Consider the following 18532-nt stretch of genomic DNA (forward strand, 5'->3'; position numbering starts at 1 on the left):
AAGTGACCAACGCGCGGAGAAAGTTCCAACGCTTTACCCACCCGCCCAGGAAAGTTTTGATCGTCCGTTTATTTTAACTTCTTTTTTGGAATGCATTTGAAGCGTCGGTGTCAAACAAAACCTCACGACCCACCGAGCACCGAGCACCGGTGCTTGCGGAAAGTTGAGTAGTACAAACATAAGAAGCAAAACAAAAAAAAAAACGATGACACCAAATGCAAACATTTGAGTCACAATAAACAAACCATTTAGCATGCACCGACCAAACCACTCCCCAATCTGGGGGGGTGGCCGCCGTACAGTGCCTGGCAGGTAGAATGTGAAGATTTTATATTTTTCCTTTTTTTACATGCACTTTTACAACCTCCGGATGGATGTGAAAAGTAAGAATAGGGATGACTGTTTTAATATGCATTTCATGTTTGCTCTATTTCTTTTTCCATTCGTTTGTTTTTTGTTTTTGGCAAATGTCTGCTAACTCTGGCGGAAGCAGAAAAAGGATACAATGGCGAGTGGCGCAGACCGTCGCCGGAGATGATAATTTGTGACTCGTCGTCGTGTGATGACGTACGTCACCGGGTCGTTAACTTCTGCTTTCTGGAAAATGGACGGTCACAATTGAGCGTAATGCTAATATTTACACTCCATCAAAAATCATGTGACCTGGAAAATCAAATTTATTATTTACCACAGCACAACGTCGCATACGCATACAGGGGTCGCCACTTCATTCTGTCTTAAATTTAAAATAGGTTGAAACAAATGTTCCCCTTGAGTAAAGAATTGCTTAGTGGATGTCAGCAGAGTGTATTTTGGAGCCAAAGTCTTATACTAATTGCTATAAAATGAAGGACAACTCTATGAAGAGTAAAGAAGTAAAAAACGTAGTTCATCAGATTTTTGTATCTGCCGTACCAGAATGGTCCTATTTAAGTTTTTTTTATCCTTTGATCTCTTAAGTTTTGAAGCTTATTTTAAAGGTAATTAAAACAAATTCTTATGATAACTTCAACAGTTCACTTATCTCATGAATTCATTTAAATTTCATGCCTCCAATCCAACCCAAACATAAAACAAAGATTTCATACATAATTTAAATTAATGCTCATATTGAAAGTCAAATACTTTCACCAGGCAACACATCGGCGACTAAAAATTCATATTTGATCTACGCTCACTTGCAATGCACCTTTCCGTCCAATTAACATTGCCGTCAACCAGTGCCTTCATGCACACGCACAGCTACCTTCGTTTGTTAGCAAATTCTTCGCGCAATGAAGATGATCATTACAACCTATTTGCAAAATCCATAATGGTTTACGTTACCGGGGCAGACAGGTCTAGGAAACCTCTATATACCAACGGTCAACAGCCCTACCGCCCCGTGTGCCTACCGGTTTAGTTCCTTCGCGTCCGTTCCTTGACTTTTCCTTTCGAGATCGCGTGTGCCCAAGTGCAACGAATACAAACACACACGGCGAGCGTTCGCGTCCAAAACTCGACCCAACTGGTGTGATTGAGCCCTCGCGCGTGCCATGATGAAATGCCGTTTCGATAAAAAAGCAAAGCACCATTTTCGTTTCACCACCAGGAGAAACGGAAACAATTGCAAGCGCATAAGGCTTACCCCGGGTCGACCGCTGGCGCGAAGGGCCCCCCTTTTATACGGCGAACGTTTTCGAGGACGTTCCTGTTCGGTGATTTCCATGCCATAGACCTGCCGGCCGCGTTATTTGGTGGTGCTGGTGGTGACGTTTCATTTCATTACGATGGCGGAAGCATGCAATTTGATGCTCGTGAGGCCCATGTGAGCCGTCGGAAGTGGATGTCATGGGGTTAATCGTAGCTGGTGGTTGCTGACGGTGGTTTGGCAGGTCCGGAGCGAGGGCTTTATTGGTCGGGCGACACCGGGCCTGAAGTTTTCAGGCGGAAGGTCATTGTAAGGTGTATTTTTGGGAGGCAAAAGCTTGGGTACGGCATATCAAATGAGGGGCGCGCGCGAGAGGTAATTTGCATGCGCATGACACTGGGTGCTGTAAAAGGCACTACGAGATGTTAGTCTAAAAGCTGATGATTCATACGGCTTTTGTTTGAGTTTTCTGTCAGCCTAATTGGTAGGCTGTATGTCACAAAGCGAGCTCGTACGTTCACTGTATGCATGGTTTTGTGCACATGTATCATTGGACATCCACTTCAAAATATTGACTGTTATTTAAAAAAATTGGAGTCATCTTGTTGGGAACTCCGGAACTGTTGGAGGTCTTGGAACTTCAACCCTTCAAGCTCTTTACAATGTCTGATTCATATGAGATTCGTTCTATGACCTTGGATTTATTAAATTGAACATGCAAACACGAGACCCTGAGATTCCGAGACTGTTAGAAGTAGTATGACTAGGCCACTAAAGAATGAGATTACTTAACTGATATAAATTAAACCGACCAAAATACTTCCATCTTATATCCTAAAATATTGACATCTATCACAAAATCAATTATATCCCATCACTGCGAAAATTTATTTTACAGAGCGTTGTATTTCTTGGACGTCTTATGCTAATTCTTCAACAATTCGTTATTTTCCCGCATAAAACAGAAATTCCGACTCAGCATCGAACTACGTGGACCGCGTGCGCATCCGTGACTCGTCCAACTCGTTCGGAGGGCCGGGCCGAGGATCCGGGTGGCGTCAGAAGTCCCTGTCGAATATAGATCTACCGACGAGCTACCGTGGCATCGCCGGCGGCATCGGCGGGGGCATCACTGGCGGTGGCTTGGGTGCTGGTCAGTTTCGCTACCGCGACTATGACTCAGGACTGTACGATCTATATTCGCGCATAGACAGCCGCCGGGAGGAGTACGAAGATCTGTACGGCGTCAATCCGAAGGCGGCACGGGCTAACGGTGGAGGTAGTGGCAACAGTGGTCTCAGTTCATCGGCTGGCGCAACCGCGGCAGCCGCAGCAGCAGCAACCGGCACAGGAACAGGGACTGCCGGGGGTGGCGGAAAGTCGGGCGGTAAGAAGCGACACCACCGCAGCCAGGAGGTGATCGCGTACGATAAGTCGTCTGAGCACGGTGGCCACCATCACCATCATCACCACCATCACGGTTCGCAGCAGCAGCTGCAGCAAACTGGACAGCAGCAGCAGCAACATCAGCAGTTCTACAACGCTGACACTGGGGAAGCTTGCAGCCTGCGCCGTACCCGTAGCCTCGCCGTGATACGCGAGGAGTCGTACAACGATCTACATCTCCCCGGACGTGGCGGCGCTAGAAGATCTCAGCTAATTCCGAGAGCGAAGCTGATCGATAGGAATTTTTTCAAGGAACGGTAAGCATTTCAGATTCCGTTTCTGTCCGTGAGGGCCATAGTAGACACGCCCACTGATCCTTCATCTTTGTGCAGTTTTAGCTACATCTACGACGATAACGGAGACGTACCGGAGACGCCGGAAGGTGACGCCAACGGGTACACGCTAGCTCGTCGGTTCTCGTCCTCCGCGCAACCGGCGAATGGTGGCCAGCAGCAACCATTCCCATGGCACACGGACAAGAGCGATCTTGACTCGATCGATTCATCCATCTTCAAGCACTCGCTGCACCAGCAGAACAGTTTCGACGGTAGCCGCCGTAATTCCATCCGCAGCGATTCGACCAAATTTGTCTCCAAGGTCGAAGTACACAGCCAGTATTCTGGCGTGTCCGGTGGCAGCAAATCCGATACCGGTGTCGATGCCGACCTTAAGCTGCTGGATGATCTTTCTCTGCGAGAGGAGCCCACGCGCGTGATTGGCACCAAGTCCGTTGCGACACTTGACACGGTGCGGAAGCGGCACGGGCCAAACAAGTTTGGGCCGCGGGACGAGGACGAAAGCGGTATTACGATCATTGAAATCAAGGACAGCCAGGTGTCGCATAAGAGTTCGAGCGTTATCTCGTATGACTCCATCTATCTGTCGTCGGAAAGTGACGAGAAGGAGCTGCTGGATGAGCAACCATCGACACCAACCGAGGACTCCCAAAGACGGCGTGGCAAGGAGGCACTGATCGAGGCTCAGTTTGAGGAATACGAAGAATTGTTCCACGAGGTAGACGATCTAGAAAGTACCGAAAGTACGATCGATACCCTGTACGGGCAGGTGACAAAACCGAAGCCGAAAATCGTTGGCGTCGAGCCGAAGAAGATCCATCCGAACGATTCGTTGCGGCGTTACACCAAACACAACACGGGACGCAGCACGATCGAACGACTGTCGATCATCTCGAATCTGAAGTTGCGGCAAGAGTTCGGCACGGGGAACGACCCCTCACCATCACCAGGGAATCCGATCAGCAGAAAGGATAAGGCACTGCAAGCGGTCGACAGTGATTATCAGTACAACTCACTGCCCGATGCGGACGTCTGTAAGATTTTGCGAAATTCAGAGCGCATCGATGCGAAACTGAGACGCATTGCCGATAACGAACACAACGGGGACGCGGCAAGTCGTAAACGTGAGTTTGACTCACTGCCACGCCTCAACAAAGCGAACCTTAACCTAACGCGGCCTCCGTCCGACGAGGACACCTCGCTAGAGGAGTCGGATAAGGGTGCTCCCTCGATCGAGGTGGTCGAAACGCCTACGAAAGAAGTACAGGGAAAGGTATACCTGCCCGATCTCGGCGTGGAACTTGACTACGAAAATTCGGTCGTCGCTGGAAATAGTGATCAGGAAAGTGACATCACCATCGTTGCGCCGCAGGAAAATTTGGAGATACCGACACCGGCAATCGTCGTAACACCGGCAGAAGCAAAGCCGACCCATTCATCCGTTATCTACTCTACCTTTGCGAGCACCGTCGGCAAGCAGACGACCACCAAGATTCACTTTGAAAGCAAGGAGCGTCAAAAGCCGGAACCGGACGCACTGCGTGAGGTGCGCACGAAGCTCAAGCCCATTCCGACGCAGCCCAAGGTGCCGCTAGCGCTAGCACCAACCGTCAAGCTCGGCGGAAGGAAAGTGATCGTTGATGAGGTTGCCGCCAAGGCGGTCCAGCGCGAAAAGGAGCTAGAAAAGGTACAAGTGCCGTTGGCAAAGACCGGAACCGAACTGGTGGGTGCGATCGTTCCGAAGAAACCGCCCAAGGAACTTCAACCCGACGTGCAGAAGGACGAAGCGTCACCTATCGGGATACCGATTGCGAACGCGAAAGCACCCCACGACGATCAAGCAGATCTTCCGCGGACGGAAGAAAAGCAGGGCAGCCCCAAAGTAGATCACTCAAGCCTGTTCAAGGAAACCAACCCGTTCAAGGAACAGGCACGTCGGGAAATAAAGCATCGCGTGAACGATCGTCCACTGTTTAAAGGTGTGCGACGCTTCAACAGCACGGAGAACATCTTCACCTCGACGCCGATCATCGTCACCAAGACCTTTAACAACTGCATCAAAACGAACGAGGTAAAGACCAAATCGTTCGACTCGTTGATCGTGGAAAGCAATCAGTGCGATACCGGCAACAAAGCGAAGATGCCCCGACCGCAGGTGATACAGATAGTGGATTCGAAGCAGCAGCTATCGGCACCGTCGTCCGTTGCGAACGGTGCCGATACGATGCGCAAGACATCCAAAAACGGCCAGCAGACGCAGCGCGAGTTCCTGCACAAGGTGGACTCCGTGCGCAGCTACTGGTCGAAGATGCTGGACGAGGTGGAACAGCTCGAGTCGGAGGGCGACGCCATCCGCACGGAGGAAGCGCTGTTGAATGCAAAAAACGAGCTGCTGACGAGCAGCGTAGCCGCGTCTGTGGCCGCTGCTCCGGTGGGTTCTACCGCGCCCTACCAGCAATCGCTGTCAAAAAACGGTAACGCCGAGCGGAAGTCCAGCATCGGCTCGGCGACATCGGAAGCATCGGACAGCTCCAGGAACACCGGTTCCACCAAGACGGCCTCGAGCGGCCAGCAGCGCCAGTCGGCGGCCGGCCGCAACAAGTACTCCACCTACCAGCTCGAAACGGAAGAGGACGTGGAGGACGAGCTGCGCTTTCAGAGCTTCAGCCCGACGGTCGAGATAATCGAGCTGGATGGGCACAAGCAGGCGGCGCTGGTGAAGCCGAAGAACGCGAAGGAGCTGGACTTCGACCACGTGCGCTACAAGGTGATGAAGTCGGAGATGTTTCAAAAAAACTTGCTGGTAAACCATCGGAAAGCGGCTCAGTTCGATGGTTTAATGCAGTACCTACAGGATTACAGCTTCCAGGAGCTGCTTGCTCACAACAACGTTGTAATCATCGAGCCGGTCCGCACGAAGATCGAGAAAATATCGGAAAAACCGCCCCAGGCCCCGGCGGCCGTCTGCCGGATCACGAACGGTGCGCTGATGGCGCCGGGCGGCAGACGTCCGGCCGGTACGACCACCGCGTCCGGCATCAAGAAGCACTTCTTCTACCACCCGATCCGGGTCAACAAGGAGCTGCTGGACGAGGAACTGCCCAGTCCGGACACGGTGCGCAATGTGCGCAAACTGTTCGAGGGCACATTGCGGCTTGGAACAGCCGCCAAACAGGCGTACGAAGAAGCGAAGGCGAACGGGACGGCAGGTACGTTATCATCCGAAATTCGGTTGCTTCTTAGCCACTATTCTAGATCGAAGCAGGGGGTGTAACATATGTTCCGATGTACTATATACGAGCTGACCAAAACACACTTCCCTTGCCAAATCCTGATATCTTGTTTCGCCGGGCGCAAGCAAAGGAAAAATGGAATGGAAATCTCGGCCTTGATCTTTTTAGTAGATCCTCGCAGACACACAAAATGAAAGAAGAGCTCCACCTGGTCACTTGCCCCCTCTACCATCCCTCCCGCCTCACCCCTTCTGCAACAAACATCTAACCTCACGTATCTTCTCTTCTCTTTCTTCACGTTCTCTCCCCCACTCGATGTGATCCCCAAAAATATCCCCCCAACGCCCCTCCATCCACCCATTCTAATTCCATCTGTATCTCCTGTATTGTTCTATATTATTCCCGCTCCTACTCCCGAAAACTTCAACACCCCCCCCCCCCCAAAACTCGTCCTCGGTCCATTCCTCAACAACAAACAAAAACCTCCCTACACGCACGCACCCCCTCCCCCAATTGTCCGTAGGCATCCGCAAATGGGACTCGGCCAGCCTGTCGAGCGGTGTATCGTCCAGCGGTGACCTAAGCTCCCCGTGCGACTGTGGCGAGAATGAGCCGGGCGCCGCCGGGTCGGCGGTGGCAGCCAGCATGGAATCGCACCTGGCCGGTGAGCTGGAATCGCACTACGTCAGCCAGGACGTGCTGGAGAAGATACGCGAGTGCGGTTCGACCGTCACCTACTACGGTGGCCGCGTGCTGGACAAGCGCACCGAGCACATCAGCACGATGACGCGCGCCATTATGCGGGAGATACGCGGCCAGGATCGGCAGTGCGGGGTGTGCCAGCCGCACGGTTGCCTCCGGCACACCGTCGACGATGACGATGATGAGGTGGTGGGCGAGGTGGACGAGGAAGATGAGCAGGAGGACCACGGAGGGCATGCACACGGGTGCCCCGGTAGTCTACGAAGGCCGGTGTCTGGCGAGCGGGAAGGTGGATTAGGTAACGCAGTGTAACGCGACACCCTGTTGCGCGTAGTCTTCATCAACCCCATCACTAGTCTAGTCCAAACACGGGGCACGTTTTTTTGTGGTAGCTTTGTGCAATGTTGTGTATGACTCAATGTCGAAAACGAAATGTGCGTGTGTTTTTTTTTGTTGAGCCTTAGTTCCATTTGGTTGTATAAATTATTGTGCTTCATTCTGATGTAGTTTAGCTCACGTACCATTCATACCGCCAACTGTCACGTTCGTTTGTAACATGATTGACGGAGATTCTAGACCACATGTAGTTCTCCTCTGTACCTCCCAAACATAGAACAACCGATAAAACCGAAAGGATCCTTCCCAATGCATTTGTAACTAACCACAAGTGTGCGAGTGAATCGACATTGCTCATCATGCCGTTCGAGCTGTATTAAGTGTTTCCTCTGTATTGTATCCTTCCGCAGGTGTTAAATTCAAGCTGGTCAAATCGAATAGCTGCAGCAGCCGGCTAGAGCTAGCCGGAACCGGTAAAACACCGCCGGATCTATTGCGACCGAATGGACGCATGCGCGGCCGTCATATCCTCCCGGAGGAAAACTCCACCCGCTGCACGGCCGAGGCGACAATCGAGGAGCCGGAGGAGAGTGTACGAGATATGGTCAGTAGGCTGGAGAGCGGTAACGCTACGCTTGCCACACGCACCGCCAACAAACCGCGCATCATCGAGTCGCGATGTATCGAGAAGTACGAACCCGAACCGGCCATCACGATCAACAACCAGACGACGGTGGAAGGTGCCCACGCCACCGACCGAAAGTCACCCAGCGCCCCGGTGGAACCAGTCACCGTCAACAACCACATCAACGTTGTGCAACCGGTCACGGCCAACGGAACTGTTCCGCAGCCACCACCGATTCCGGGTCCACTGCTGATACCGCCGCTTCTGCGGGGAGGCCCAGCAAAGTCATTGCCGGTTTGTGAGACGCCAACGGCCACGGCATCTCCCACGACCGTTGCCACATCCATGGAGCGTCCACCCAAAGTTTGCCGTAATAAAAATGTGGATCTCGCGTTTGCGGCCACCATGAAGCAGCTGGTCGGGTTGAATGGTAACGGCACGGTAAGACAACCGTCCGCAGTCAAAAAGTCCCCATCGCAGGTGTCGGTCACCATGGAGTCGAACACTCACGATCAGCAACAGTCACCGCCGGAGAGTGCACCGACGAGTGCCGCTTCCGTGACCAAAACGGTCACCTTTAACTTCACCAACGGGTCGCCCGAAACGGTGGCCACCAATGGGGCCGAGGAGCCGCACCATACGAATGGGGCGCCAGCGCAAACGGTGGACCACAGTGAGAATCTGCGGCCGAGCGCCATTGCCGAGCAGCGAAAGGCTGACGAGCTGACGTCCCCGAAGCTGGTCAACTGGAGCAGTATTGGCCGGTTCGACGAGCGGCAGTACTTCGCCAACGACCGGAAGCTGATCGAGAAGCGCAAATACGACGACATGGAGTTCGAGGAGTTTGAGGTGCTCGATCCAAATGCTCCCCCCTCTTCGGAGCATTACGACAGTCTCAACAGCAAGTGAAGGCACACGGGTCGGATTTCAGTACCGGTATTACAAGGCGGTATTACACAGAAGTATTTCAAATCTCCCCCTAAAAAAAAAAAAACGATGCGAAGTTGGAAAAGCGTAACCAAAAAAAAAAAAACAAAATGGATGCCGAAGATTCGCAAACAAAAGCAAATGCCACACCAGATGCACACGTTTGGCCATGTAGTCATGTACGCTTATTCTTATCGCCCTTATCTCTAGCAAAACTTAGCATTACTGTACGAAAAAACGGGGCAGAGCGACCATTCCCGATCCTATTCCCCAGCTACCTTTAACCAAACTCCCATTTTATGGCCAATGCGCACTTTTAACCAATGTGTACTGGAGGGTTCTCTTCCCCCATTTTGATAGTTTTACGCATTTTTAAACGTTCCCCCAACGCGACATGTCTGTTTTAAATCACCCAATCCGCGCCCTGAAGTCCTATGTATATACTGTGAATGTTTTTACCATTTTCATACGACGCACGCATCTTACGGCAAAGTGTGGCAAAGCTGGATGGACACCATCATTCCAAATAAAAAAAAAAACAACAAAGCAGTGAACCTTAAACCAACGAAAGCAAATGGCCGATTGTTACAGGCCTGTAGCGTGTAATTTATTTTGCAATTTATAATAACACAACCTAACCTTCGTCTCCCTCCAAATACTGCTGGTTTGAGGGCTACTTTTACATCCTGCCAAAACGAGCCGACCAAAACCAGATGACCAACGATGTTTGTTATGTATCGGAAGTATCGGAGGAACCACAGACAACCGAGAGGGCTAGACGAGAATATCCCAAAAAATACAGTGTAGATGTGTAGCGAAACTACCTAGTAACATGTTATTAAACGAAAGTAATCTGGAAATAAAATACATTTATGGTTAAACCAAACCGCTGGGACCGTGGAAGTTTTATTATGCTTTTGCTATACCTCTTTCGATTGTTAATTAAAACGTTACTCTAAAGGAAAGATGCCTTTCCTTGTGTTGATTCAGTCGGTAAAACACATCTTGCAGCAAAACGAAACAGTCGCATAATTGCCACTATTGACTCTGGAAATAAGATATCCTGCTGAGCAATGCAAATGAACGTGCCTTTTTTTTGCGCTACACTTCCGGATGATGCAACCGACTGCAAAAAGGCACTTGCTAATTTAACCGAGCATCATCTTGATACTTCATAATCTTAGCTCTAAGATTTAATAAATCCCACACTCTTCAGACGCTCGTTTTGCATTGCATTCGCAGCACGAACGGACCGGAACGCGCGACAAACCCCCTGGTGTTAATTTGCATTTTGGCGCCTAAAGTGCTGCAATCATGCTGCAGCGCTACAGTACTGCCTACCTTCCGGAGCATTGCTGGTGGTCGCGCTGGATGCACTGCTACTGCTGCTGCTGCTGCTGCTGCTGTGCCTTCTGCTCATCATATCACTGCTGGTGTCGCGTTCGCTGGAAGTGTTGCTATATCCGCGACAGGTTACGCTTTCGATGATGCTGGGTTTTCGGGTACTTCTGTTGCTACGATTGCTGCATCCGCTCGCTACTGTCGCGGTGGAGAATCGGCGACCAGCACACACAATCAGTGATTCCTGGAACGAGTGAAGTGCGAAAAAGAGCGTCAATAAGCATGCAGCAAGGTCACACCAAAACGGTAGGAAATGCTTAACAAATTGTAAAAAAGTTTAATACCTATTCACATCAAACTATTCTAAAACTACAGCAAACGTTGCGTTTGCCTACTGAACTCTACTGGCTCGCACCACATTTAATAAGCCTCACATTGCACGCTTCGAGCGTTACGTATTTAAATACCTAGAGTGTAGTTTATCTTCCTTTCTATCGGGTTTCACATCATCACATTAAATCAGGAATACCCAACTCCACCGTACGGGAAGAGCGCAGCAGAGAATAAACCATTCAACATCCGCTTTCGTAAGGATGCATAGCGCGGTACGACTACACCGTTTCAACTTCCAACGGCGGTTATGGTAAATTGTGGTAAAGTTAGAGCTCACCTAGGAATACCAACATCATTTCCGTCCATCTGCAGGAATGGAGTTCCGTCGGGCAACTAAGTATAGCGTAGTGTGCTTACGGAGAACGTTCCTTCGCAAGTAGCAGTTCCGTGCGGTTAGTCATAGCTGAAGTGCTTTCCGAAGACACTTCATCGTTCTGATAACAAAGGATATTTGGATAGACCAGCACCTGATCGTAACAAAAATAACCAGCAATACGATTGTTGTTTGTTCTATTCGCAACCGTAGATTTATGTTCCCAATAATGTAGATGCCCATAAAACTGCTATTGTTTTTTTTTATAAAAAAAGATAAATGTTTACTTAAGCAAGTTGTAAATTTGTTAGTTCTACAAACCAGCACATCTGAAGGTAGCCTCGAACCCGAACTGACATCATAATCATTCTTCAGCTTGGAAAATAGTAACGCCATAACATAATTCCTGCCGTATCATTAACACTGCTGTATTAAGAACACATTACCTAATGTATGACGATAATTATAATTTATCAAACAATCGTTGTTAACTCGTGCACACAGAGCAGAACATTGAAAAATGGTCCACATGAATCCCGGGTGCTTATCGAGCAAACATACCTACAGCGCTTAATGAAAGCTATTTTCTTGACCTCCAGCTATTATACACGCGAAAGGGTCGGAAAGGGGATATTAAATATTTATCATAATTACCCAATCTACGGTCGACACACATCGGTGCGTCCCTCCAAACACAGCCACAACGCACCGGGTTGTGATTAATGTGGGGCTTTTTGTTCAGTGGTAGAAAGGACACTCGCTGAACCATTTCAAGAGGTTCAACGTTCAATGGCACCTTTCCATCGCCCGATTGAGCCCCTTTTCGGCGATGTTGACGTTGGCTTAGGCTCCGAACACACCGGTGGATTAGTGTGTTTGACCCACGTTGGGAAAGGTGAACGGTATTATTGGAACACGAACTGTTGACCACTCGATCAATCGGTTTCCGTGGTGTAGTGGTTATCACATCCGCCTAACACGCGGAAGGCCCCCGGTTCGATCCCGGGCGGAAACAATGGGATATATTTTGTACACGTTTTACACGAAACAAATGACACAGGGAAAACGCATTATATACAGAACAAACAAACAATATGCTAACAAATTATAATATTCACAGCAGATGACTTGCAATGACAGGTATGACTTGCAATGACAGGACAGGTGCATACCATTTTTCTAAACATACCAACGTAAAACGCATTTTAATTTACCAGTATAGGGGCAGATCATACTCTAAGTTAGAAAGCTTAAGCTTTAAGCCTGTATCTGTCAAATAATCCAGATACCGAGCTGTATCATTCTGTACAGATTCGTAAAGGACATAGCATTTTGACATAAAGAATGACACAAGGGATCATTTTTGTAAACTGTAATTTGAGAAAAATCAATTAAATTTTAGAAATTTAATTTGAATTTCAATTCATTTGAAATAATGTACAAGTCTGATTATTAAAATAACCCTTTTTCAGTTGTTCTTGTTAAACAAATTTTGTTTAAAATTTTTCGCACACGGGAAACATGGCCTAACCTGGCTCAGACCAGCTAGCAATTTTTTTTGTTTTGACATTTGTCGTGCTTGGGTTAGCTGCTTTCATTGGGAAATCAATCAAATTCTTCTTTTCTAAGATTAACTTGGGTTGCCATTTGTATGGCGAGCTGTAAGCGGATAAGCCTGGAAACGTCAAAACGCATACAAAAAAAACTGACTTAGAGTATGATTCCGGCCATGGACAGCAAATTGACGTGATCAAAATGAGAGCCACAATCAACTCAATCAATCAATCAACAAGAAAAAGATATCTGTGATATAGTAGTATACGAGATGGTGAAGTTGTTGCCAACAAAAAATATTACACATCTTCCGTGACAGTGTTTTCTTCTTCAACAACTCGTGAGATTGCTGGGGCAACACTGCCGTGACCAGGATTCGAACCTGGGTTACTACGGCCACAACGTAGGGTCCTAACCACTAGACGATCACGGCTTTCGATGTTACGTTGGAATGCCGTCAACTCAACGCCTTTTTGTGGAGCAAACTGTACAGAAATTGGGGTGAATATTAACCCATGACGAGGTGATTGCGATCACTCCCACAGGTGGAATACGAAACAATTGACACAGCAAAATCAATATACAACGGTTCCACTTACGACAAAATGCAAGCAAATCACACAAGTGTAACGTATGAAAAAATCAATGCGGAAATACGAAATCAACCACATCACATCACAATAATCCGGTAGCGCAGCAATTTTATACCTTTTAGTTCGCCAACCAGTTGGAAGTTGAGGTTGTCAAAACTTCTTTAAACTATTGATTATCTTAAGGAAAAAACAAAAATTTCCGAAAGGTCTCCAAAAACAGCCTCTATGAGCTAAGAAACTAATTCCTTATTATAGATAGCAAACTGTTGTGTCCGGGATGCGATTTGAAGCAGTTCGCAATGTAAGACTTAATTTACTCAAAATACTGAAACCGAACAAGAAAAAGATGTTTAACTATAGTTTATAGCAACAAAAAATATTACACATCTTCCGTGACAGTGTTTCTTTCTTCAACAACTCGTGAGGTTGCTGGCAACACTGCCGTGACCAGGATTCGAACCTGGGTTACTACGGCCACAACGTAGGGTCCTAACCACTAGACGATCACGGCTTTCGATGTTACGTTGGAATGCCGTCAACTCCACGCCTTTTTGTGGAGCAAACTGTAACTTGAAATTGGGTATGAAATTGCCCCATTCGATCACTCCCCACCGGGCACAGTGAAAGTACGGCGAACGGGGAGCTTAAAAGGCATAAGATTGAACGGTGCATTCGCCCCACCCAAAAGCGAAACATAAGAAAACAAAGATTGGAAGTGATGCTGATGAAATGTGGGGGCTATAATGAAAAAATAGTCCATTAAGGCGTTCATTTAACTTACAATACTTTAATATAAGACATTCATGGTGAAAAAACTGGATCGCATTGTCGACATTTAACTGGAGCTTTTGAGAATAAGAAAGTGAAAAAAAAACAAGTTTGTTTCCGCCCGGGATCGAACCGGGGGCCTTCCGCGTGTTAGGCGGATGTGATAACCACTACACCACGGAAACTGTTAAGAGTTTGCTCTAAAGTTAGGTATTAAAGATGTGTTGAAAAGAAACATAACAATTTTTTTTTCTTCACTCAATTTCTAAACCTTTCTTACATTTCATTTATGAATCGTTGCTTAGTTTGCATTAAAGTGATACTTTTATCAACTTAGTGAACTATATCTATCTGTTAAGCTATTCTAGATAGAAATAAGAAACGTGAAAACCTTTAGATAAATGAGCCTTGACCCAACAGAAAACAAGTTGTTTTCGTTATTTATTTAGGGCTATCCGAAACTAACAGCTATTAACGCTATAGGCATAACATCATTCCATAGCAGCCACGCCGTTGATTCGTCAACTGTCGTAAAAGTGATAAACAAACGGAATGATATGAACACAACTCCACGGGTATGCACCTAATCCACATTATCCACCCCCTTCGGTGCTGTGTTTCGCGTGCCTTTGCCATGCCGCCCTCCCAAAGATGGACGGATGACGTATAGCTGCAAAACACGTAAAATGCCGCCAGAAATCACTCAGCTGGCAAAATGTTACCGACACCACACCGACAGAATATAAATGACAGTGCCAAAGTGGCTTAAGCGTACCACTAGCGGGCAACTTTTCCCTCACATTGGTCAACAGAAGCATAAAAACACCGGTTCTCAACAGTGCGCCATCAAACTCTACATTTATCTTAGTAATCTATCGTGTTGTAGATGCTTCCTTTTTCTGCTGTACTTTATCCATCCCCATGCAGGCAAGATGGCCACTTGCTGTCAACATCCATCACCCATCGATCGTACCGCACCGTGTGCGAACGTACACGAAATGTGCTGCGTTCTTTCGAGCGGAAAGAATGGGATTTGTTTTGCTTAATTCGATTCGATTTCACTTGGGTTTTGAAGAAGTATTGCCGATGTGCAGCTGCGAGGAAGCGATTGCAAAAGGGATACAAAGCTTTTCTGATTGTTTTTCAACACCCCCGATAAATATCTCATCGATTTGGTTTGCTTGAGAAGGGAGAGATTTGTTGGATGCTATTCTTGCAGGAGGTAACGGAATTCTATTGAAGATTTAGAGTGCTGAAAAAATAAACAGTATAAGAAATGATGAATTTAATCAAGATCCTCGAGTTTTTTACTTGGGCTTGGTCAAATGTGAGAAAGAAATCTGCAGATATTAGCACACATTTTTCAAAACGAAATATGAATATAACAGTGTGGGATAGCATGCATCATAGTTCAATCCGGGGAAGATCAACTGGTAAAGTAGGAGCCATTACTATACTACAGGGTTTTCCATTTCATCTAGCATAGTAGGCACTGTTACTGGATTCCGTTACTATAGAGCTTTTGCCGTGATAGATCTGGAGCAATGTCCTCAATCTTGCTCAAAAGAATTTCTAAACTTACTCGACTGGCCCACTGACAGCTATTTTAAATAATACAGGAATGTGCAGAGATAGAACAGCAATTAGTTACCCTCCCTTCTGCTCAAAAAAACTTGTTCTAAGTTTTCTCGCCTGGCACACTAAGATCACGATAATAATACATTTACTAAGCTATCAATCTGTCAGTCGAGAAAGCTTCGAACAGAACCGGCACTCTTTGAGGCAAGGTCCAAGAAATTTGTATTAACTCATAATTATAGAGAAGACTCTCCAAAAATTTTGGAATTCTTTGGCCAAATATGGTAAGACAAAGTTTTCAGTGTGTCAGCATAGTGCCTCCTCCAGAAATCGTGCAGTGTGGTATATTCTGCTCTTTTTTAATAGAATTCGTAAACAATCCAAACTTTTCCACACTCTCGTAACTACTGTAATAGGAAAAGATTTGCATATATTTTCCCCCAAATGATGCAATTTTTATTCCAAGAGATAATAAAAACAATATACCAAATGGCTTTTGGCCGATAAATATAAATAACATTGTGCTATGATTTGAAAAGCATGTACACCAACATCACCGTAAACCGTTCAGATTGTTCTGCACCAAGTGAGCAAGGCAAATATTGACCGCCGAAATTAATTTCATCAACCGCTTTAAAGCGAACCTTGAGCAAACTTTCTTTGAGGCATGTTTAGAATACACTTAGCAATGATATTTAAGGGCGAGAGAAATCACTTAGAACCGCACTAGAACCGATCTCTTGTGGTTTGGTGGGAAAAGCAGCATAATGGAAAATCGATGCACAATTTCACCCTCACCTTGAGCGGAACATTTACCGATCGTTGTTAAGGAGATGTTGCTGCTTTGCGAACCGATGTAAGCGTGTGGTACGTTGTCGCTTTCACTGGCACTGCGAACCAAGTGCAATGCACCCGGGAGTATGAAGAAGAGAATTTTCCTCGACCAAACACATCCCGTTCTAGTTTGTCCACGGGAAAACGGCAAACCAACACACACAGAAAAAGAGGAAATCATTCAGCTTATCCCATTGTGATCCCTAAACACGTACAAATTATGAAATCCTTCAAGCTCGTTTCACTTAGGGCAAAGCTCGATTCACCATCGTTGCACGATCTTTCCCATTGTGGACCATCGTCAAGGGAGAAGTGTAATCTTGAACTTCTTCTGCCAAGCGTGGCAGGTATGGTTTTCGGCAGGGCGTCCATTTATGCGTCCCATGCCAGTATGCAGCACACGTCCCACTGTATTAGACCGATAAACTTTTGCTACATTTAACGCACCCGCTTTATGGCGTTTGCAGAGCCTGGAGGAATAAAAGAAGTGAAGCGCGGATGCAAAATCGTCTTAGCCGAACTTTTGCTTATCTAACGCATTTACTTACCAGCGTGCGGATTATGCTGGCGTACAGAAACAATTGAAGGGCGGGTGGTCAAATTTGGAATTTTTAAAACAGTATGTGCGTGTGGGACGATAATCCGCACAAGAGCGGCTATCGAGCCGCCTATCGAGCAGCAATCATTGAACACGTTAATCGCCTTCAATATTTCATTTTTATTGCTCACATTTAGCACAACGTCGCATACGCATCCGTAAGCAAAGTATCGCATTTCTCTGCAGCGTTATGCAGTCGGGGCCGGTCGCACCGGTACCCATTATAGGCAGCCAAACGACATGCGCTGCATACGAAAAACATCGCGAACGACCGTGCTCCCCTGAAAGTATGCCCTGGCGGTTGAATGAACCAACGAACATCGCCGCGAACGATGCGATAAGGGGTGAGTGAGCAAGCTCAGGCAAAAACGGGCGGTAAAATGGGAATGGAACAGAAAAATGGAAGGGGACGCAGTGTTCCCTATCGGTGAGAGTCGGCCGCGATGCGAGAGAAGTTTGTTTTGCGTGACTGGTATCAGCTTTCTTCCGAGCGTGTTGTATCGCGTGGCGACGCGAATCGTACAATCTCCGCCAAATAATCGCACAACCTATCGGCATCACACATCCACCTTCAGTAGCCGTGATCGTCTAGTGGTTAGGACCCTACGTTGTGGCCGTAGTAACCCAGGTTCGAATCCTGGTCACGGCAGTGTTGCCAGCAACCTCGCAAGTTGTGATTGAAACACTGTCACGGATGAAGAAGTGGGGGCGAAAAACTTTTTGTTTTGCCCAACAATATGAATGAATTCGCTCTGTATGAAGTTTAAAAATGAAGCACTATTCAGGGAAAGAATAAGACATATTCAATAGAATTTCGGCGTAGAATTAATAATCCGTCTAGTTCTTGTTCTGCCGATTAATTAAATAAAAGTAAATGCAGATTTTGTTATTAGCTTTGGCTTGTGAACCGTTAAAATAACTGCAAGCATGGTGTTTTATATTCTTAATATGATATTCTGCTAATAATAGCATACACAAGTGAGCTAAAAACATTGTACTCAAAACCAAGACGCTGCTTTCGTTTTCAATCTATATCTCCTTCAAGTCACTGTTTATGTTTTACTTTGCGCTGCTTACACTCAAGAGCACCTTAGTACACTAGACATTCGCCCGAAGGCTTGCTTCTATAATAAGAATGGACTAAAACATTTCCTAAAAATAGATCAACAACTCATAAAATACACGAAATTGAATGCGATCGCGGGGGGTTTATCTTTCGCTTCTATCATTGCGTATAGTAAAACGAAAAAGCAAATACACGGTGGATAGCCATGGTTGGGATAAAACAAATGCCGATTTAATGAAATCATTTATAATGTGAGATGTTTTGAGAAATGTGTATGTGATGAATAATTTAGTCGTGAA

General features: G+C 46.9%; 2 protein-coding genes and 5 non-coding genes across 7 annotated transcripts in view; 3 read left to right on the forward strand and 4 right to left on the reverse strand.

Annotated features, from left to right (window-relative positions):
• LOC128715971 (calcium uniporter protein, mitochondrial) overlaps positions 1 to 18532 on the reverse strand; it is a 104490-nt gene that overhangs the window by 67358 nt on the left and 18600 nt on the right. The window contains exon 2 of the mRNA XM_053810894.1: positions 10537 to 10780. Coding sequence (XP_053666869.1) covers positions 10537 to 10780 — 244 coding nt within the window. The remainder of the gene's footprint in view (positions 1 to 10536; positions 10781 to 18532) is intronic.
• Positions 8140 to 9177, forward strand: LOC128715972 (protein javelin). The gene has a single exon (XM_053810895.1). The coding sequence runs from the start codon at positions 8155 to 8157 to the stop codon at positions 9175 to 9177; it is 1023 nt and encodes a 340-aa protein (XP_053666870.1). The 5' UTR covers positions 8140 to 8154.
• On the forward strand, positions 12185 to 12257 carry Trnav-aac (transfer RNA valine (anticodon AAC)). Its single transcript has one exon. It is a non-coding gene; the product is annotated as a tRNA-Val (tRNA).
• Positions 13158 to 13229, reverse strand: Trnah-gug (transfer RNA histidin (anticodon GUG)). Its single transcript has one exon. It is a non-coding gene; the product is annotated as a tRNA-His (tRNA).
• On the reverse strand, positions 13829 to 13900 carry Trnah-gug (transfer RNA histidin (anticodon GUG)). Its single transcript has one exon. It is a non-coding gene; the product is annotated as a tRNA-His (tRNA).
• Positions 14270 to 14342, reverse strand: Trnav-aac (transfer RNA valine (anticodon AAC)). The gene has a single exon. It is a non-coding gene; the product is annotated as a tRNA-Val (tRNA).
• Positions 17745 to 17816, forward strand: Trnah-gug (transfer RNA histidin (anticodon GUG)). The gene has a single exon. It is a non-coding gene; the product is annotated as a tRNA-His (tRNA).

The sequence above is a fragment of the Anopheles marshallii genome, chromosome 3, assembly GCF_943734725.1.
Source record: "Anopheles marshallii chromosome 3, idAnoMarsDA_429_01, whole genome shotgun sequence".
Classification (NCBI taxonomy): domain Eukaryota; kingdom Metazoa; phylum Arthropoda; class Insecta; order Diptera; family Culicidae; genus Anopheles; species Anopheles marshallii.

What these genes read in the sequence shown, in the direction of transcription:
- LOC128715972 (XM_053810895.1), top strand. Translation starts at nt 8,155, where the DNA reads ATGCGCGGCCGTCATATCCTCCCGGAGGAAAACTCCACCCGCTGCACG.